General features: G+C 31.6%; 2 protein-coding genes across 6 annotated transcripts; both read left to right on the forward strand.

Moving 5' to 3' along the window:
• The first annotated feature begins 1,058 nt into the window (after positions 1–1,058).
• LOC107889682 (RHOMBOID-like protein 4) lies at positions 1,059–4,053 on the forward strand. The gene is made up of 6 exons (XM_041076809.1): positions 1,059–1,693; positions 1,801–1,964; positions 2,447–2,610; positions 2,711–2,967; positions 3,221–3,347; positions 3,821–4,053. Exons 1-6 carry the CDS (start codon positions 1,377–1,379, stop codon positions 3,941–3,943), a joined length of 1,152 nt encoding a protein of 383 aa, XP_040932743.1. The 5' UTR covers positions 1,059–1,376; the 3' UTR covers positions 3,944–4,053.
• Positions 4,054–4,994: 941 nt separating this feature from the next.
• Positions 4,995–12,783, forward strand: LOC107889683 (ribonuclease II, chloroplastic/mitochondrial). 5 transcript variants are annotated; one of them, XR_001682116.2, is made up of 15 exons: positions 4,995–5,378; positions 5,745–5,898; positions 6,033–6,146; positions 6,237–6,314; positions 6,383–6,514; positions 6,680–6,901; positions 7,120–7,302; positions 7,769–7,831; positions 7,924–8,030; positions 8,104–8,253; positions 8,738–8,897; positions 9,025–9,420; positions 9,690–9,914; positions 10,055–10,243; positions 10,424–12,783. XR_001682116.2 is itself a non-coding variant. In XM_016814205.2 (14 exons), the coding sequence occupies exons 1-14, from the start codon at positions 5,107–5,109 to the stop codon at positions 10,178–10,180; spliced, it is 2,382 nt and encodes a 793-aa protein (XP_016669694.2). In that variant the 5' UTR covers positions 4,995–5,106; the 3' UTR covers positions 10,181–10,366. The 5 variants fall into 5 exon arrangements, 3 of the variants coding, with proteins under 3 accessions (XP_016669694.2, XP_016669693.2, XP_016669695.2); XR_001681831.2 differs by having other exon boundaries at positions 5,004–5,378; positions 6,383–6,520; XM_016814205.2 differs by lacking the exon at positions 10,424–12,783 and having other exon boundaries at positions 10,055–10,366.
• The last annotated feature ends 9,182 nt before the right edge of the window (positions 12,784–21,965 follow it).

Genomic DNA, 21,965 nt, shown 5'->3' on the forward strand with positions numbered 1-21,965 from the left:
GTATTTCAAAGACTAACCTCTCACCATAAATCCTCTCTTGAGAACATAGTTTATAAAACCAATAACAAAAGGTTTTACAATCCCAAATGCACAATTACAATAACGTTCTCCAATGAACTGATAAGAGCTCTCAAATACCTAATGCATAAACATATGCAAACCTCTTAAGTATATAGAAGTTTTTGAAACTTTTTAACATATTAAAAATCAATTTCAATCCTATTTAAATGTAAAATAGCTAAACACTATAATAATAACAATAGTAAGGTAGACTATTGGAAGATAAATCTTCAAGGTTTGTCTCGACCCAACATTCTTGATCCAAAAGATTTGGTATAACCGGTCTGATTTGATCCTTAAGATATGATACTCCAATAAATTTATCTTCATTAATAGATTTGATTAATTCCACAATATTAACACAATCCAAATATTTGTTTAAATAAATAGTCAACTTTCAAATATAACAAGTTAGTTTTTCTGTCACAGGACTGATGAGAGTGAAAACTTCTATCAGCGCACACCAACTACTTCAAATATTTGCCTCAACAATCTCTAATCTCCCCATTTGAATTTTTTTTAACAAAACCAAAGCTAATCAATAAACCAGAAAAAATCCATTACCGGTCAAAAACAGTTGGCCAAACTTAATGCCAAACGTGGTTCCCGGTCTTTTCTCTGATTTGGTAAAATGGCCGAAACGGTTGCTTAAATTTTGGTAACTTCTGTTAACAGCACACACTACGTTTGCTTAAAAACAATTGCTGTCTCCACTCAATCAACGGAATCCTTGAAAAACTGAGCCCCCCTTCCCCACCCCAACCATGCTTCAATGTTACGTATATTCTAAAAATACAAGTATTCCAGATTAAGATTGCTTAATTTTATTCTCCCAACCTACCTCAACTAATTAGTTAAATGTTAAGCGTAAAAACAAATGACTCTGCATAAATTTGACAACTTCCTCACCATAATTAATTAAAAGAAAAATCAGTAATTTATTATTTTTAAATTTCTTAATATAAAAGCCACATGTGGTTGCCTTTTAGTATTGGAGTAGGTGTAGGTGTGTACAGTTATACTTACCGCTATATTTTTCATTGAAATACTTCAAAGAAAAAATAAAAATAAAATCATTTTCAGGACAAAATTTTCGTGTATTTGGCAGTTGTCGGAACTCTGATCGATTCTTATAGCAGCCAAGATTGTTGGTTGTTGACTAAAACTAACCAAAAAAAAAAAAGTTTTCGCTTCACCTTTTTAATCTGTCACGTTTCATTGACTAATTTGGCCGATAAAATCAAACATTCATCTGAGTGTTTTAAAATTTTGATTTGGGCTTAATCAATCTCTGCTTTTTCTCAGTTTCAGCTGCCATGGCTACCGACCCTTCACCCCAAATCCCAATGAGGGCCAGTTCAAAGAGGTCAAACAATTCGATACACCCAGTTGATGTGGAAACCCCACCTGTTAGGACTCCAACACCAATCATTTACAGAGAAATCAAGCATTTCAAGAAATGGATACCTTGGTTGGTTCCTGCTTTTGTTGTTGCTAACACTGTTATGTTTATCATCACCATGTACGTCAACAATTGTCCCAAGAATTCTGTTTCTTGCGTTGCTGATTTCTTAGGCAGATTCTCCTTTCAGCCTTTTAAGGAGAATCCTCTTCTGGGTCCTTCTTCCGCCACGTAAGTCCTTCATTGCTTTTGCGCTCTCTCTCTCTCTCTCTCTCTCTCTCTATTCTCCCAATTTGGCTGATTTTTATTATGTTTTAATCGATTGGGTTCTTGGTTAGGCTGCTGAAGATGGGGGCTTTACATGTGAAGGAAGTAGTTGATGGAGACCAAGGATGGCGTCTCATCACTTGCAATTGGTTACATGGAGGGGTTTTTCATTTGCTGGCAAATATGTTGAGTCTTTTAGTCATTGGAATCCGGCTTGAAAGAGAATTCGGATTCAGTATGTGCTGCTTTTAATCCATAGTTCATCCTTGCCTTGAAATTTGATGCTTAGACTCTGCAACTTGTAGAATGCTTTGACGGTTTGACTCCTTTTATTCTTGTTTCTCCACAAGTTTGGTTTGTTTCTCATCCTCATTAGCATCCAAAGCAATCCAATCAATCAAAACCATGAATTTGCACTGATGTATTCTTTAGTCTTTTTGGTAGTCATTCAAAGGATTTTAAGGCCCCATTAGACCATTTCTTTTGAAATTCTTCTCTAGTGGCATCAAAGTGAAGCATTATTATGCATGTATTCATATTCAGTGCTGCATGTAACTTATTATTAGAGTTAAGGCTATCAGTTAATAACTCTGGCTAGACTTCGTTTAATTACTATCTGCTGAGTATTGGGCATCTCTAGTTTCTTACAACATGAGAATGTTTCAATTTTTTTAGTTAGGATGAAATCCTGCTTGATGTTTTGGGATTGTGTTGCAGTACGGGTTGGATTGATATATATCATCTCTGGATTTGGAGGGAGCTTGATGTCTGCTCTTTTCCTCCAGTCAAACATCTCAGTTGGTGCCTCTGGTGCACTTTTTGGAATACTTGGATGCATGCTCTCTGAACTCATTACTAATTGGACAATATATGCTAATAAGGTATATAAATTGCGAAGTCATTAATTGAGTTACAGACAACTGTGGTATGTTATTGCTTGGTATCGGGCTGAAATGCCTTCAATTTTGTGTGCTGTTGCAGGTGGCATCATTTGTGACTCTCCTGGTCATCATTGCCGTTAATTTAGCAGTTGGAATCCTACCACATGTCGACAACTTTGCTCACATTGGAGGATTTCTCACCGGTTTCCTTCTTGGATTTGTATTTCTCATCCGCCCCCAGTTTGGATGGGTTAGTCAAAGATATGCTCCTCCTGGACATTCAAGTTCAGCCCGACCTAAATTCAAGAAGTATCAGTGCATTTTGTGGGCTGTTTCTTTGATCCTTGTAATTGTGGGGTAAGCGGATGAACCATTTTGTTTCTCGAATGCAGTTTCAAAATGTTGGAAAAGATAGTGAAAGAAAATAAATGGAGGAGCTTAAGAATATGATATCTATTTCGACTGATGAGCTTATGTAGCTTACTACTTCCATGCTCACAGACTAGTTTTCTTTCCCTCATTTGATTTTATATCTAGATAGTGCTTTGTTTACTTAGCATGGTGACATTTGATTTCTATTTGCATTTAAAAAGCGATGCTAATTTTGCAGTTTGAGTCTTGGATTGGTTATGCTCCTACGTGGAGTCAATGCAAATGATCATTGTTCTTGGTGTCATTACTTGTCCTGCGTACCTACTTCAAGATGGAGCTGCAATACAGAGCCTGCGTACTGCTCGGTAACAAAATCAACACCCTTTTTCATTTTACATTTCCCTCTCTTTATGTTTTAACACATATCAACGGATTCAATCCTTCTATCAAACTGTATGCAATTATGGTACCAGGCATGAATTTTCAAAAAAAGGATTTCATCCTTAACTGGTACACAATTATTTATGGATTCTAGCCCGGGATTTGTGAAAAGTGGTGGGCTATGTTTCCTACTCTTCATTTTCATTAAAGCACTCGTGTTAGACGTTTTTGTTTGACACATGCTCGGACATGAGCATGTGGGTATGATGATCCTCTCAAGTCTGGGTAACATAGGGGGTGGTGGGTACATGGTTCTTCAATTCTCTCAGTTAATGTGCATCTTGATCAAGATTTTGGTGGTGGAAATCAGTTTCTGAATGCCATTGTTTTTAAAGATATTGGTGTGTAGTGTATATATGCTTGAATTTAAACCATGATAAATGTACTATTATTGCAGTCCACCCAACTAGGCAGCCAAGTTAATGTAACTTGCTCCACCAACGGAAGGACCACCACATACTTTTTGCCGGGTGCAAGCAGTTCTAAGATCCAGAGCTTATGTTCTCAGCAGTGCAGCTGATTGTTTATATATATATATATATACGCCAAACACATGGATCTTCTAGCATGTATTAATTTCATGTACAAATGTTTTATCAGTACAAACATATTTCTGACCCATTCCTTTTATATGCTTGTAATAAGTTTTATTTCCCCATTCTAGATTGTTAGCTAAAGTATCAAACTGACAAAAAAAAAAAGTCCTAATTAATTTTGGTTTTCGTAAATAAATCAATATATTACTATTATATTGAAGTAAGTACTTTATCTTTTGGTTTGTATTCAAATAAATTCTTTAAAATGGAAGATGAAATTGTGTTAAAATTTTACTTAAAATATAGATTTATTTGAGCATAATTGGAAAAAATTAATTATTGAAAATTTAAGTTATAAAATTTGTTTAATGTATTCCTCAAAATTAATTATCGAATATAATTAAATTGTCTGAGAAATATAGCTTTTAAATTATAAAACATATGTATTCTATATTTTATCTTTAATTTCTAAACATTTTACTTTATTCTAAATAAAAGTTAAATTTTAAACTTAAAATTTTTATAGGATAGTATAATATTAAAATGAAAAAAAGCTTACTGTTTTTCACACTTTTTTATAGACAAATTATTTTTATTTTAGATTATTAAATATGTGTAAAAAATAAAAATTAATTTAAAAAAAGAATTATAATTATAATTATTAAAAAGTAAATATAAAAGTTTGATTTATGTAGAAATAAAATATCTAAATTACAGGGATTTTTTAATTAAAAATTACAGGTCAATTCAGCCACTGATATAGTGGCAAAAAAAATCGCATCAATGTTAAAATCTGAGACGATCCATTTTCCTACCTTTTCAGAAAACAAAAATTATATTCTTTGTACGGTTGTATTTATACAAAAATTATATTCTGTTAATAAACCGAATGGCCAACATTGATTACGGTTCACTGGGCAAGCCTCAAATCTTCAAAAGGACCATAGAATCCATGGTATATGGGCTCAGTCTAATAACAAAGCAGGCGACACGGCCCTTATAAGTCCGCGGGTCATTTTGGCGACAAAATATGATCCGGACCTCTCCATACGGCTTTATCGCCAACAGCTACTTCAAACCCAGCTCCATCTTTCTTCCCTCACTTCACCACATGAACCATAACTTTCCTCTTCACTAAGATTAGGAAATGATGGCTGTTCGCGCCGTCAACGGTGGTTCTTTGTTTCGTACCGCCGCTTCGCCTCCTCTGTTGACGTTTGGCTGCCGGTTCCGCCAATTCAGCTCCTTACCGTTTCGCCGAAACACTGAGTTAGGGCTTCGATTTCCTTTTTTTTGTTGCGGGAATCAGTTTCTAGGATATGGCGGTGGCCTTTCGCGTTCGGTTCATAGTCTCGTTGATTGCGTCATGGAAGAGCTAACAGCTTGGCGCAGTCGCAGAAGAATTCGCGCCACTGTCAAGTAAAGTTTGACCGTTGCTTACCTTCTTTTTCTTCGTGAGAAATTATATTTAACTAAAATTGAATTACTAAGCAAGGAACATATTTAAGTGTAACTATTTCATACCAAAAAAAATAAAAGGAGAGTAAAATGCTACTGAGTGTAGCTATATCGTGATTATACTGAATATAAAATGTAATTTAAGAAATGCAATTTTTTTTTTCAGCTAGGTACTTGTTTTCCTTTTTTGTTACTTCCATGATTTGTTATATATTTAACATCATTTTTGCTGCTTAATCAAAATGGATTTTGAACATTACTCACGTGTTTGATTTAGAGTAATTGATTAAGTTTGAATGTGGCAACTAATTTTCTTTTCAAATTCAGGCTAACGACTAGTGGTGAGCTTCTTGAAGATAAACTTGTCAATCAAGAAATAGAAAAGGGATTGCTGCTGGAGTTTAAGAAGGATTCAGATAGGGTATTGCTCGGAGTTGCTCAGAGGCCTGATGGAAAGAAGAACTGGATGGTGTACGATCAGGTTCTTGTAGAAACAACTCATGCGGCATGTTGAATAGGTTGCTAGGTGTTAGAACTTGTGTTTGTTACATTAGATGTTTAGAGTTTTCGGAATGTTTGAGCTAATGTGACTTTTCTGTTTTTATTGTAATACAGAATGGTGTCACATCATCTATCAGACCACAACAAATTACATATATTGTTCCAGGTGTAGAAAATTTTGATCATGCTGAGATCTCAAAATTTCTCCAAAAAGCTCAGGAAAACTTGGTTCGTTCAACTTGCTTTATCAATGACAAACAGAATACTTGTTGTAGTGTTCTTCTGTGGTTTACTTTGTTGCAAAATATTCTGGTGCAGGACCCAACATTGCTTGAGATTGCTTGGGTTGAGCTTCTTGAAAAGAATGCGTCAGTGACAGCAGAAGAATTGGCTGAGGTACATATTTTCCTTTTAATTATGGACCTGTCTGCTTGTGCATTTGGTGATCTTATGTTAATGTGCAGATGATATTTGGTAGTTCAGAGCCTCTTGCGAGCTATTGTGCCCATCTTTTGCTATCAAAAGATGAAGTGTACTTCACTGTGCTTGCAACAAAGGGTTCTCGTGCGATTTATGGGCCTCGACCAACAGGACAAGTACATGTACCGTATATTTTGGTTTAATGGTTGATTAAGTCTGGTAGAGTGCTGTTTTGACACAAATAAAAGTGTGGTAGAAGAGCTTCTATATGCAAATTGGACTAGTCAGACGAGTTATGTCTTGTACCTTATCCTATTCCTCTTATTGATTTTCATATGTAGGTGGAAGAACTTTTACACAAGAAGCTTGCCAAGGATGCCGCTGAGAAAGAACTTCAGGACTTTGTACAATTAATTGTCTCTGCTAAAGCAAAGCCTGCACTTGCTAAACCTCCCAAATCTTCCTGGATGGTGGATGAGAAAATCCAATACAAAATTGAATCCCTTGAAGCATATGCCATTGATGCCTGCAAAAGTGATGAGCAAAGGAAAACTGCTGGAATGGTAGTTTGTCTGACTTGATTGAGATCTTTCTATGATATCATAATCCATTCTGTATTACTAACAGGATGATCAAGACGAATTTGTTACCATAAGATCATAGGTTTTCTGTAAAAGAAATAAAACTTAAATCAGTTTTATGACCTTTGTTATGTTTGCATTTATATAAATTACACGGTTAATTTCACATTCTCTTATTGATGTATTATTATTCTTGTCAGATCCTGAAGGCAATGGGACTAACAAAAACAGCATCCTCTGCACTAAACCTTCTCATAAACATTGGTTATTTTCCTGTGCATGTCAATCTTGATCTGTTAAAGTTAAACATTCTTACAGATCATTCTGATGAGATTATAGCTGCTGCTGAAAGTCTTCTGTCTGATTCATCTGACTCAGATGAGGTAATTCTGGCTTCCATCTCTATTAAAAGGTTCCATTTTCATTTAGTCATTCTGTCTCTCTAAATTTGTCACATTTGGACTTTTAGTGGTCAAATTTTTTTTTAACTTTTACCTCTTATTCTATAAGATAAAAATTTGAAAAATATATTGTAAAAACTTTTAATGAAGTAGTTTTTAAATATATATTTTACAAAATTTAATTAATTAAAGTATTTAAAATAATTGAGATAAAAGTTTAAAAAGTTTGACCTCAAAAATATCAACTGTGACTTTTTTATTGGGTCAAAGGGAGTTCTTGAAAAGTATGCAGCTTATGATATTATAAGTCAAAAATCAGCTCTCTGACATTCGGAAATGTTTCTTCCACTTCATCTTAGTCTCTACAACGTTAAATGTGAACCAATAAAGAATTTTATATTGGTTTTCATTTTTTCGCATGTTTTGACTTGGTTTTCTTTGTGTTTAGATGAACAGAGAGGATCTTACTCATTTGAAGGTTTATGCTATTGATGTTGATGAGGCTGATGAGGTATTTGCCACCACTGGCTTTCTTGACGTGAATTCTATTTCCTTTTTATGTCAACTTTTTTTTTCTTTTTCTCAAATGCTTATTGTTTGTAGCTTGATGATGCCTTAAGTGCAACAAAGTTGCAAGATGGCCGTATGAAAATATGGATACATGTTGCAGATCCAGCTAGATATGTTGAACCTGGGAGCATGGTAGACAGGTATCTTTTGAAATTGTGACTGTAGGTTAAAACAATTTTATATAGTCATTTTCATAAACTTGATTATGTTTAGGGAAGCACTGAGAAGAGGAACCTCTGTTTTCTTGCCAACTGGCACTTATCCTATGTTTCCTGAGAAACTTGCTATGGAGGGAATGAGTTTGAAACAAGGAGAACTTTGCAATGCGGTCAGTGTCTCTGTTATCCTGCACTCTGATGGCAGGTAAAGTGTGAATTTATTATTTTGCTACTTTGCAGATTATAAAGAACTTGCTATCTCTATGTTTCTGTTGACATTACATTTGAGGGTGGTGGGACAGCATGTTAGCTCTTTAGCTCATAAGATTGAGTCAGTAATGTGATGGAGGTGTATATCTTCACTTGGAGTCTGGAAGTCCTAATAAGTTCTTTTTGTGCTCCCTCAATACTTCGAGTTGAGTCACTTGTATATTTTATTGTTGAGTGAACTTATTATACCATTCGTAATTATTATTGGCATAACTGCATCATTTTGGAAGTGAAAATAATAATACTTAAATCTCATTTCCTTTCTTGTCTCTCTTTTTCTGCAGTTACTTGTGTGCATGTGCATTGATTGCTTACGTTTTGTACACAATAAACTGTTTCGATTTTATTTTTTGGTTTCATTAGATTTTAGCTTATATTTTTATTAATGGAGACCATCTGACACATCTTTGGTACTAAAGCATTGCAGAGTATTCAGTTCAAAACTCGATTATTAAACCAACTTATATGCTGACCTATGAGAGTGCAACTGAGCTGCTTCATTTGAACCTGGAAGAGGAGGCTGAACTGAAGATTCTATCTGAAGCAGCTGCTCTAAGGTTAAAGTGGCGTCGCCAGCAGGTTGGGCTGTACTTCATTATCATTTTAATTTGCTGAGGGTTTATTGTTATTCTATGTTTGCATGTGTAAGACAGGCTTGTTCTGAATTTACATCCCTAATAATCCTCTGACATTACTTATTTTGCAGGGTGCAATTGATACATCCACCCTAGAAGCTTGCATTAAAGTAGTTAACCCAGAAGACCTTGAACCATCAATCAATCTTTATGTTGAAAACCAAGCAGACCCTGCAATGCGGCTTGTTTCTGAGATGATGATACTTTGTGGAGAAGTTGTAGCCACATTTGGATCTTGCAATAACATCCCTTTACCCTATAGAGGACAGCCACAGTCAAATATTGATGTTTCTGCATATTCACATCTTCCTGAAGGGCCAGTTCGAAGCTCTGCCATTGTTAGAATAATGCGTGCAGCTGAAATTGATTTCAGGAAGCCTATTCGTCATGGGGTTCTTGGACTTCCCGGTTATGTTCAGTTTACATCACCCATCCGTAGATATTTAGATCTCCTTGCTCACTATCAGGTCTTTTCTTTACTTCTGTTGACAGAAATCAATCTTAATAACCTGTCTTCTGGCTTCTTCTATTGGAGATGTTTGTTGCTAATATTGTTCATCTGTACTGTAACTTTTACATTATGGGTGTGTTTGCTGTTACTGTTATTATTGTGACTGCTATTATCTTTTTATTACAAGTCTAGATATTTTAATACAAATATTGAATGTTGTCATGTTGCAAAGATTGATTCTTTATCTTGTTTGAAAATGACTAACATTTTCATATTTCGGTCCAGGTGAAGGCATTTCTTAAAGGTGAAACTCCACCTTTTTCAGCTGGTCAGCTAGAAGGGATGGCATCAATAGTAAATATGCAAGTTAGAGTTGTAAGAAAGCTCTCAGCCAGCAGTCTCCGGTATTGGATAATAGAGTTTCTGAGAAGGCAGCCAAGGGAGAAAAAATATCGTGCATTGATCCTTAGATTCATCAAGGACAGGATTGCAGCCTTATTTGTAGTTGAGGCAAGGATATTTAGCAGTCAATTTGCTATCATTTATATAAGAAACTAAGTAATTTAACAGATTTGGACTTTGGAGTTCAAGAGTTCTGATTAACACCTGCATTAATATTGACATTTTTAGTTGAACATTCAATGTTGCAGGTGGGACTTCAGGCATCTGCATGGGTGTCTATAGGATCTCAGGTAGGAGATGAAGTAGAAGTTCAAGTTGAAGAAGCGCATCCTCGCGATGATGTTCTTTACCTTAAGGAGGTTCTTAGAAACTGAAAATGATTGATTGATTTGAAGAAACTTAACGATTATCACTGTGAAGACATTTTTGTCACTATGGTAACCCCGCAGTTCATTACTTCATTCATGAATTTCATAGTAATAGAAATATATGCCCCATTGCTATCATTGTTTTCAATTATCGAATGTACATGGTAATAAATTTCATTATTTCTCTCGTAATTTTCAAGAATTGATTAATTTCTCTTTAAATTTGAAGCTGATTCAATATTTTGACAGACGTTTCCTTTAGAAGCAGTCGATGCACCAAAACTTGCGTACCTTCCAAAAGTGAATTCCTAACAGGGAAAATCATGAATGGTTATGGCTGTCCCTTCACTAATTGTATGTTGCTTGATTTCTTGGTTTCAATTTAGCAACATGTCTCATTTCCCTCTTTAGCGGCTTCTTTGGTGAAAAGAGAGTGTTGCAAACAAGTTCAATAGAAGATGTTTTGAGACGGCGGAGAATATCTGAGCAAATCCTTTTAACGTCGAGTACATGGGCAGGTGAAGGTTAATAAGGTGAAACTAGACTAGGTGTATAACTCAGCTAGCATAGATTGAGAGGCCTAGAAAATGTTCAGAATTGCCAAAAATCCTTTCATAAGCAATTGTTATACGTGGGGAGGCCATCACCACTTATAAAAGGAGTTTTTGGCATTTTAACAATTCTAACTTCCTTAAACATTTTCTAGAGCTCTCTGTCTATTTTGCTGTACTTAGCCTGTTTCACTAGTTCTCTATCTTATAAATCAATTTCCTTTGTTACACTTGATATTACAGGATTTGCTTAAGTCTTTATGTCCACCGTCTCTGAGTACATTCCCCTTAATTTTCATTACCACCACATTCACAAAGTTCCTACTTTCATAACCTAAAAACCTAATGTATCTGGGGTTTGTTTTTAATATGATTTAAGCACTTCCCATCCAACAGTGAGTAATTTTAGGGGTTTTTAGTTTCACCATCATGCTTTTAAGGCTCGTGATTGTTGGTAATGTTTCAGCCATCGGCAGTGCAATTGAACTCTCAACCTAACTACAGTGAGACACAGAAACCAACAAACAGTGCCCACCAAATACAAAATGTTGTACCAATATATCCTCTAGTAGCCTCTAGCAAACTACTTTTGGCGTTTCTGGGGATAGTTTAGTCGTTGTGGTGGTTGGCTTGCAGTTGATGGTCAATTAAGTTATGAGTAGGTGCGTATGGTTGCACGTTGGGAATTCATTTATGAACTGAGATTAAAACCTTAGTTATGGTAGGATGAATTTTAATGTTCCAACTTCCAAGCAACCAGCAGGAGACAAAAACACAATTCAATTCTCAACTAGACCCAATAATTGGGAAACTTCAACACAATCAAGGGTAATACATGTGTATCAATTTTTTTTTGTTTTTTTGGGAATTAGTTTAGGAGAAAGTTGAGTGTTCCTTTTAGTGCTATAAATCTAAATGCTAAAATATTGATTAGATCAGAGTGTCCCAATCAACTGAAAGCCTGTCTTATTGTCTACTCCATATACAACATGTTGAAGTGCATGTTCATACACATCAAGATCCTGACCCATAATTTGCACAAACAGACACACAGAATAAATAAATTAATAAAAATACATAGCCACTTGTTATATAAAATCATGCACATTGAGGGTTCCTTCCTTGAGTGACCTTGCTTGAAAATAATGCCTTCCCTTGAATGTCAAGCCTTATGTTGACAGCATAAAAAAAATATTTTAAAAAAGTTTCCTTTCAATGAAAGGTGGGGACCATGGAAGTTCCACCACTGATTCATTTTCATGATGGTTGCAGAATGCAGATGGAGGAATTCTAATATATTAGCTATAAAATGTTATCTCAAATTCTTGTAGCTTGAAGACAAGTTGCGAGGATAACATAGAACAAAAGAAAATGGGCCACAATAGTTGATTCTGAAATGGTTGAGACACAGCTTCAATTCTCGACTTCTTTTAATTATTATTAAAACGGAGGCACCCCAAGATCCACACGAAAGATTCAGGAACGTGGAAGCAGTTTTTGTGAGAAAGGTAGATCGGAGGTGAAGAAAATTGTCCAATAATCAATTCTAAACCTACCTCTATACAAATTGTAGTGATTAGAACATTAAATGTGATGTTTAAAATGCAGTTGAATTTGATGGAGCTAATCCTAAAAACTCATATTATGTGATTTAGAGTGATAAATGTGAAACCAAAACCAAATAGGGCAAAGGTTGTGTCGTTTTTGGATGGAGCTAAAAAAAGGTCCATGAAATTGGAGGAGTCAAGTGGAGTGCAGAGAAGGAGATCCACAAGGATGTGGAGATCTCAATATCAGATGGGTGATTGATAGGTGAGGTTAAAACAAGCCTGATATGATCAGTTGCAAATGGCGGATGTTGTTCCCTCCCCTCCCCCACCTGATAAGGCTGAACCCACACCCACATGAGTGCAGCCACCCCCATACCTCCTCCTCCTGACACTTCTTTCTCTATCTCTTTCATGCACTGAATTCATCCATGTTTTTCAGTTTCGTCGATTTTGTAGTAAAAAATTTTCAGCTCAGCTGAGAATAATGCATGAATTAAGACTTTTGTTACTTTTTTTATTTTCTTTTTGGCCCCATAATATATCAATTAACTAATTAGAGGTTCCTCACGTAAGTCTCACCCTTTGACTTGCAAATCAAAACAACAGAAATCATTTGATACATATAAGAGATAATCTGCTAAAATTTAACTTTGTAAAATTTGTTGAAGGGTATAGTTCTTTTTGGAGAATTCTCCAAGATGTTGTCCATCATACGGTGGATCTGGTCCTTCAACAACTGAAGATATTATTTTCATGTTGGGGTTTTATTCCCGACTTCCACAGTTCACGGAGGGGACGCCTTGATTGATGAAGATAGGTACCTATAAGACTTGGGAAAGATGTTAATATGGGGTATGGGAATAATAATGGAGATACTTGAGCATAGAGCAACTCAAATCACTAACTAAGGCTTAAAGGCTTTAAGCATCAAACATGTTGCCTTTAAGCCTTGATGGTTTGAGTCGCCCCCTTTTCTAAGTCTTGTAATCTTGCAGGTACTTGTCTCTACAAATTGAAATGTTTTCTTTTTGTGAACCGTTTATGACTCTCCGCGAAAGTTGGGAACAAAACCCTGACAAGAGGGCAATACTTTCAATTATTGCGGGATCAAATTGACTACCTAACAGGTGACACTTTTAAAATTTCTCCCAAAAGAACACAATTAAATTTGATTTTGATGATTTTTTAACCAATCTGGATAAAAGAAAACAAAACTTTACTTAAGTAATTTAAAACCAAGGCATTTCCTTATCCTGAACCCAAAAAATAGTCATAACATCTGCTACATACATGATATAAATCATAATATATGAAACATATTAAACATTTTTTTATAAAATTACAATTAAATCATATAAAATTTAAATTTAAATTGATATATTGAAAATATAAATAAATATAATAAAAATTGAAAGTCCAATATCAATAAAAATAAATACATGACGTTTTTTTATTTTAATTTAATAATGCATTTGCACGTAAATTATTTAACATATAATTATTATAATATATTAAGATAAAATTTTGTTAATTAATTTAATGCAATAATTTAAAGGATAATAATTTGATACATAAATAATAAAAAAATTTAACTCCATAACCATTTTAAAATATATAAATTATTACAATTTAATATTTAAATATTTTACTTAAAACTCGAGATCAATTATTATAGTGAGATTTTAGTAATCATTTCATAATCATTATCCTATTCTCATAGGTTTGAATAACTTAACAGTGCAATGAATATAGCTAAATTCGACATTTATGAATTTCGAAGAATTAACCCAAAGAAATTATTTTCTAGAAAATAAATTTTAGAGATATCTATTTTAATATTTAATTATTTATCTACTATATTCAAATAAAAAAATCAGAAGTTGGTATGTATATTTTCCTATATTTTCTATTAATGGTAAATTATCAATAGAATTTAATTATATAATTTTAAACTTGAAATAATGATAAAATTTGTATATGTATTAAAAATTTATTAATAGCCGATTGAGTCTTAGTTCAATTGGTATTGATATTGTTGTTAATACAGGAGGATGTAGATTTAAGTGCGCTAAAGCGCATTATCTTTCTATTTATGAGTTGAGAATAGGCTATAAATAATTCTAAACATTATATTAAAAAGATCAGATATGATTAGTACATATAATACGATTATTCAAGATAAAAATTTATTAATAGCTTATTAAATTTTGTCATTGTAATGATGAAATATATAATTATTGTGTTACCTATTATACATGCTATTTTCATATAAATTGTTAAATATTATGTTTTCCATTATACTTTAAAGTATTATAAATATGTCAACAAAAACTTTTTAATTATATTTAATTTATTAATATATCTTTAAATATTTTATTAATTTAACTCTCCAACTATAGAATAATTTCAAACATTTAGAAATAATTTTATATGATGGGATTTGAAACTATATTAATTTGATTAGTAAAATTTTAAATTTATTATTCAATTAAAATTTTATTTTTGATGTATTTATACATTTTTATTTTAATATGCACAAGTTATTATTTTCATTAGTCAACTCGACACTAACTTATTATTGTTGACAAAACCATGATAAATAATTGTAGTGCATTTAGTATTGTTTATATGATGATTTATGTGTTTAAATTTTGTTTTACTGACAATTCAATATATATATTTTATTCTAATATCGTACATATTTCACATGTTATTATGAGTAATTAGTTTCAAACCACACATTCCATTATTTATTGTATGCTATTTTTAAACACACATTTATATTCTAAATCTAATATTTCCATCCACATACGCGTGTGATAAGATTTCTAGTATATTTAGTTCACTTAATAAAAGTTTGTTAGATGTTGTAACTCACCTAACCCGTCTCTGTCGCCGGATTAGATTACGGAGTATTACAAGGCAAAATAACCAATTTAAGTGCCTAACCAATGTGTCCTCGTTGACAACACAATTCAATTATCAACCTCAATTCACTTGACACATTAGCTAATTTGCATTCAAATTCATAAGTTCATATATAAAACTTATGCCAAACTTATCATTTCTTCTTAATCATTCACATTCATTCATACCATGATTCAAATACTTAATTTAGGTTTATATCACATGACCAAATCAACTTTATATGAATATATTCACACCAAGATTAAAGGCACATACACAAGTAAGCTTATACCAAACTTAAAACATAACATTTGTGATAAGTATCCAAACAGATACAAAAACACCTATTACATGCCATATAACCCAAAATAAACATATCAAAATCTACTAAAATATAACTAGATAGTGTGATCTTCAAGTTGATGCAATCACCCGACTTCACAAAACATTATCTACAAGGAACAGAAAAGAACACGAGTAAGCTTTACTAGAGTTTAGTAAGTTCAATGGTTAAAATGCTAAAACTAAATATAACAATTTTAATAATAATATTAAAAGTCACAATCTCCTGTCAACCACAATCCATAACAGGTGAGTTTATACATAAACAAGTATGAAATCATTCACTATCAAGCCACAATGCTATCAGGAGATTAAAGAATAATCATTCAACAATTCAATAGCAAGACATTTAACACAAGAAACATAGCCTGATGAACGATATACGGATATTAGTACACAAATATCCATTTGAAACACGCCAAACGCTCAAAAGAGCCAATCCAACTGATAACACGCCTCGACATCAAGTGCCTAGCCTGTAGGCTAACATCCCTCCTATAACACGCCTCGGCACCAAGTGCCAAGGCCGAGGGCTTTACATCCACCCCCGGTAACACGCCATTAACACTGTAAATATAACACAATAGTCCGCAACAAATGCTGGAGTTCAGTATATTCAATGAATAGGAAATAAATAGGAATCATCATCTCATCTCAAACCAATCTCGAACAGCACGCACTATAACCTATTAGTATGCCAATCGTACTCTATTCTACGTTCATCCGACTTAAGAGTTATTTTTGTAAAACACAAATCCAAACAATTTATTACCTCAATTCATATTAAATTAACAGTAAAACATTAATTTTAACATTCAACATTCAATACCTCATTCAATTTATATTGCAATTTATATTAAAATAAACCAAACGAACTTACCAGGGTTAAACTGTAGTAACAACAAAGATTCAGATACTATTCAACTACCTTCCCTTTTCCTCGTTTATCTACTTGTTCTTGATCTATGATATGATTTATTTCAGTTATTAGCCTCAATTTCATATACCATTCAATTTAATACATGTAACTTTCTATTTACAACTTTTCACATAAACCCCAAAATTTCACATTTTATTCAATTTGGTCCCTAATACCAAAACATGATTATTTCTACAATTAAACTTTATACCCATTATAACAACATTATAAATATCCCAAATCAGCCCTTAAATGCTAAAATTTCACAAGAAAATCATGTCTAATTTAATTCATTTTCAATTAAACTCTTAAACTTAAAAATTATACAAAATCACTTAACAAAATATTTCTATTAAACACCCAAATATCATATTCTACCAATTAACATCCAAATCATTTAAAATCACCAATGATATATTTTCTATACTTTTGTAATTTCATAAATTAGCTCTTACACTAGCTAAATTAAGTTATAACAATCTCAAAATTATCAAAATTATCAAAATCGGACAAGAATTTACATACCATGCAATTATATTTTAGTCAAGCCAAAACCAAGCACCTTCTATTCTGAGTTTTAGGTGGAGAATTCCACTAAGGAAGACGATACTATTGTTACATATATTAAATTTAAGTTTTATTTAATAAATTACTTATTTTCCCTTTAATAAAACATGCAAATTTAACAAACATCTAGCCCTTAGCCGTCCACTACAACTAGAATAGGTATAATTATCATTTCAAGTCACAACTTCAAAGTTTAATAGCTATTTAACACTTTTAACTAATAAACAATGATTTTTGTAACCCTTACGATTTAGTCCTTTTTTACTTAATTGACTATCTAAACATTAAAATTACTGGACCAAAATTTAATATGACACTAGTGACCTCGTAAATATTCTCGTAAATATTAAATAATTAATATTTACGAACTGACATGTCAGAATTTGTGGTTCCAAAACTACTGTTTCGAAGCTACTGAAAAACAGGTTGTTACAGATGTTTTATTGTCATGTAATTTAATCATCAAACATCTTAAATAGTGGAATGGTCATATTTATAATTTACCGTTTTGTTATTAATTATATATTACTATTTTATTAATGATTTGCTACAATTTTTTATAGTTTTGATTATATCTGCTTTTTGTGACACAATGTCAAAAATCATCCATAGCCCCTCCCCAACTCATAAATAAAAAGATAATGTGCTTCAATACACTCTAATCCATATGCTCTTACATTGACAACAATGTCTATACCAATCGAGCTAAAACTTAATTGATTAAAACCTTTGCAACTATAGAAACATACAATTTAATAATCTATAGTTGTAAAATTTAAAATTATGCTACAATAATGATGAGATTTGTAAAAAAAAAATAAACTATTCTTATTTATAGCTTATTCAAGTTTTGAAATTTTAAGAACAAATTTTATGATTATTGTATGCCTATCATAATTTACTACTTTATTATGAATTAATTATTATCTCAATTTTATTACAATATTATTAATATGTCACTACAATCTTTTTAATTATTTATTAATAACTTATTTACGTAATAATTTTATTAAATTTAAAGTTATTAGTTTAGAACTATTTAACACAATGAAAATTTTACATTTGCAAGTATAAAAGTAATTTGTCTTTTATTAATAGCTAATATAATTATAATAAAAAAAGTTAATTATTATATTATGAATTTTGTTTTTGGTGAAAGTAATATGACTACAAACGTATTTAGCCTAGGTCCTCAAAGGAGGATCCTCAAATAATCTTGAGCCTGGTCTTTTGTCCCAAACTATTTTGACAAGACTATCAACAATTATATTTTTCTTCAACGTACTTAAATAGAGGCAATTTATTAAGTTGAAAATTAAATAAATTAATTAAAATTTCACATTAAAAAATTATTAATTTTGAAGTAATCATGTGAACTCTATTTTTAAATATTAATTAGTTTAATTTTTAACAATATAATAAAATTACATATTTTGATAGCATAATTTTGTTAATTTTAAAATTTTAAAGAGGGTTTATATCCTTCACTTTTTTTTTTGAAGTTCGTACATATATATATTATACTCTATTAAAAATTTTAAATTTTTACTATGCATTAATTTATAATTTCGTTATTTTTTAATGATTAAACATAATTATTTTTCATATTTTGGAAAGTTAAAAGTGTAATTTTATAATAAATTAATTTATAATTTTATTATTTCTAAATGGACTAAACACAAAATTTCCATTTTTGGAGCTAAAATTCTTGCTTGCCCCAGCGTCGCCTCTGTATATAAATATAAATCTGGGTTTCAAGTTATTATAATTTTTTAAGATTTATATTTATTGCACTTATCGTATAAAATTTAATATGCTATTATTGAACCACAAGACATCATCTATTAATACTTAATAATTATATTTAATTCAAATAATTCTAAATTATTTCATTAATATATCTTAATAAACTACTAATAATTTTTTTAATAGGAGGCGAGAAATTGGGTACCACGTAGTAGTACCTTCCTAAGGGAATCAAAAATTAAAGTTCATATTTTGTAATACAATCAGATATATTTAGAAAAAGAAAAGTCAAACTGTTATGCACATCATAAAGTCAAAGGGGAAACTAAGTATTTAAACCTATCATTTAGAAGAAATGCATGTTACTATATTCCTTTGAATATTGAAGATTAAGTAATGTTATTCTTTGATCTTGTATTCATATCAACTATAATGTAAACAAGTTATCACCAATAAATTAATATGTCAACTTTTTTTTTTCACAAAGGGCTGGTTGAAGATAAATTGTGAGAATTATTATTTTAAATAATTTTATTTTAAATTTTAATGATATTTGTTCTTTTTATATAATGTCTAAAATTATTCGTAAATTTTTTTAATCCGTAAATAGAAAAATAATATATTTTAACATTGTCAAACTCATGTCCTCTTATATTAGTAATAATATTGATACAATGTGATTTTTTTTTAAATGCTATCTTGCTTGTTAGTTAGTCCAACTAAGAGTTTCTAAAAATGTTTAACTTGGGATAATGTATAATTAATGGATGCACTATCTTCAAAGGTTTTTTTTTTTTGTTGTTGTTGTTATATATAATTTGTGGAGTGGACTTTCTTATAATGTCAACAAAAAGGCAATTAAGAAATCCCATGTGATAAGGGTTACATAAAACATTTGTTTATTCATCTTCTAATTTAATTTAATATAGTATATACATGCAAAGTCAAACCCTAGGAAGAGACTTGAGGAATTGGTTGCCCCATTTATTTATTAAGGTATTCACTCGAGTGAATTTAGTAATAAAATTTTAGGAATTAAATAATGAGATAGTTATTTGATATTTTGGCCCTGAAATTTCTTAATTCATTAAACATTTATTATATATATATATATGAGGTAAATTCATTAATTCATTTAATAAATGAAACCATATAATTTAGGAGAAAAAAATAATAAATACTCGTCATAGATGGTAAATGACAAATTCCATCAACAAAACAAAGGCTTTAGCCTCAGCATCAATAGAATATTAAAACAAGTTAACATTGGTTTTGTCACAACTCAAGCACGATATATTGGAGTAATTGCAAGCACTTAACATGATAAGGAAATCAACCTTGGATGGTCCAAAGCGGCGAGCAGAAATTGACAAAAGAATAGAGCATTCACCAAACTATAGAGAATGACAACAAAATCATCCTTAAAATCACTTGTAAAACAAAGATTACATGCATAAGCAAGACTAAAAATCGTGCTACAAGAGCAGATACACTAAAATTGAAGACTTATTAAACAATGGGAAAAAAAACAAAAAACAAAATATATAAAATTTAAGACGACACGGGTTCAAATCAACTCATGAAATTATTTATTATTCTGAAATATTCTCAAAACAGAATTAGATTAAGAAACTAACGAAGAGGCACCCGCTTTTCAAGAAAAACTACGTGGCGGGTGGTGTTTTAACGAACGACATACATCATTATCTATCCATCACAAACTTGTGAAGACAACAAAAATACCTACAAAATAGATCTGCAAACTGAAAAAAAAAGAGAAGACATGTGAAGTGAATGAAAAAAAAGAAAGAAAAAAGTTGGTGAGAGAGAGAAAAAAATAGACGATAGCGAGCTTGGAAGCTGACACCGCCGATGAGAAAAAGCACATGTATATTTAAAATAAATAAATAAATAGTAAATGTGAAAAAGTTCCGGTGCTTGTGACCCAATAATTACCTTTAAATAATGATCTTTTTTGTTCAATAATAATGACCCTTTTGATATTTGTAAAAAAAAAGTGTGTATATATATGGGGTATTAAAATATTAAAATTTGAATTTTAGTATTAAAATATGCATAAAGTGTTGGATCAAATGTTGGGATGTGATAAAAGATACGATTGAAACGGTTAGAAAACGTTGAAAACACAATTTAATTTTAAATTAAAATCTCATTATATACATATTTAATATTTAAATCTAGGTTATTTAGATTTTTTAGTTTGATAAATAAACGGAAGTAATTGTAGTTAATATATAGATGAGGATATGATTGTAAGTTATTGTAAAATTGAAATCAAACCATTTAGGAAATAAGAAATAAGGGCATGGCATCATGAGATATGAGGGAATCCAAAAGCAAAGAAGAATAGATTAGAGATGATGTTAGATCCAGTGGGTGGCACCTTCACACGCCAACCTCAAGCCATACCCACGTAGTATTGTACATTATGTGTTGGTGAAGAAGCTCCGACATCATGCACTTTAGTACTTTTTTTTATTCAAATCTTCAATACCCGGGCTTGCATGGCAGATTTCCTACATCTGGTTGGTCCGTCAGATTGGGACATAAATTTACGTCTCCAATTTTATTAACATGCACTTGCATTAACGGCATGGTACGTGAATGAATATTACAGATTATTCCACCTAACCCACCTTCTCCACGCCTAAATCACTCCTTAAATTTTATGGGATCACCTATCAACATAAATGATTATTTGATTCAACTCATAATTACATTTATCTAATATTGTCTTTAAATAAATGCGAAAATTTGGATAACTATTATTCAAACCTCCTACTTCTCCTAACCCAATTATTATGAGTGTTTTTGAAAGTCCAAGTTATAACTAGACAAAAATAAATAATTCAACTAGATTGAATTTAGATCAAATTTTATTAGAGGTCGACCCATATAAATAATGAAAGAGAAAAATAGAGAAGATCGAACATATAAATTTTATGTGAAAAAATTCATCCGAAGAGAATAAAAACCACGAGCAGAGCAAGGGAGGCTTCAACTTTTCACTAAATGAGAAAACAAATGAGAGTACAATATGGACAAAGCCCTAACTCTCATAGAGCTCTCTCAAAAGGAGTACGAAATTCTCTCCATAGTTACCATAGAAACTCTCACCAAAACTCATCTGCGACTACATCTTATTGCCTCCATAATTGCTTTTTTTTTGCCTCTTAAAACAGAGATGC

Source organism: Gossypium hirsutum, chromosome A09, assembly GCF_007990345.1.
Source record: "Gossypium hirsutum isolate 1008001.06 chromosome A09, Gossypium_hirsutum_v2.1, whole genome shotgun sequence".
Lineage (NCBI taxonomy): Eukaryota > Viridiplantae > Streptophyta > Magnoliopsida > Malvales > Malvaceae > Gossypium > Gossypium hirsutum.

Excerpts from the sequence above, each read along its gene's own strand:
- LOC107889682 (XM_041076809.1), top strand. The coding sequence starts at position 1,377 with ATGGCTACCGACCCTTCACCCCAAATCCCAATGAGGGCCAGTTCAAAG. Across the intron at positions 2,611-2,710 it reads GGACAATATATGCTAATAAG|GTGGCATCATTTGTGACTCT; the intron begins GTATATAAATTG and ends GTGCTGTTGCAG. Across the intron at positions 3,348-3,820 it reads CAGAGCCTGCGTACTGCTCG|TCCACCCAACTAGGCAGCCA; the intron begins GTAACAAAATCA and ends CTATTATTGCAG.
- LOC107889683 (XM_016814204.2), top strand. The coding sequence starts at position 5,107 with ATGATGGCTGTTCGCGCCGTCAACGGTGGTTCTTTGTTTCGTACCGCC. Across the intron at positions 8,031-8,103 it reads CCTGGGAGCATGGTAGACAG|GGAAGCACTGAGAAGAGGAA; the intron begins GTATCTTTTGAA and ends GATTATGTTTAG. Across the intron at positions 9,915-10,054 it reads CAGCCTTATTTGTAGTTGAG|GTGGGACTTCAGGCATCTGC; the intron begins GCAAGGATATTT and ends TCAATGTTGCAG.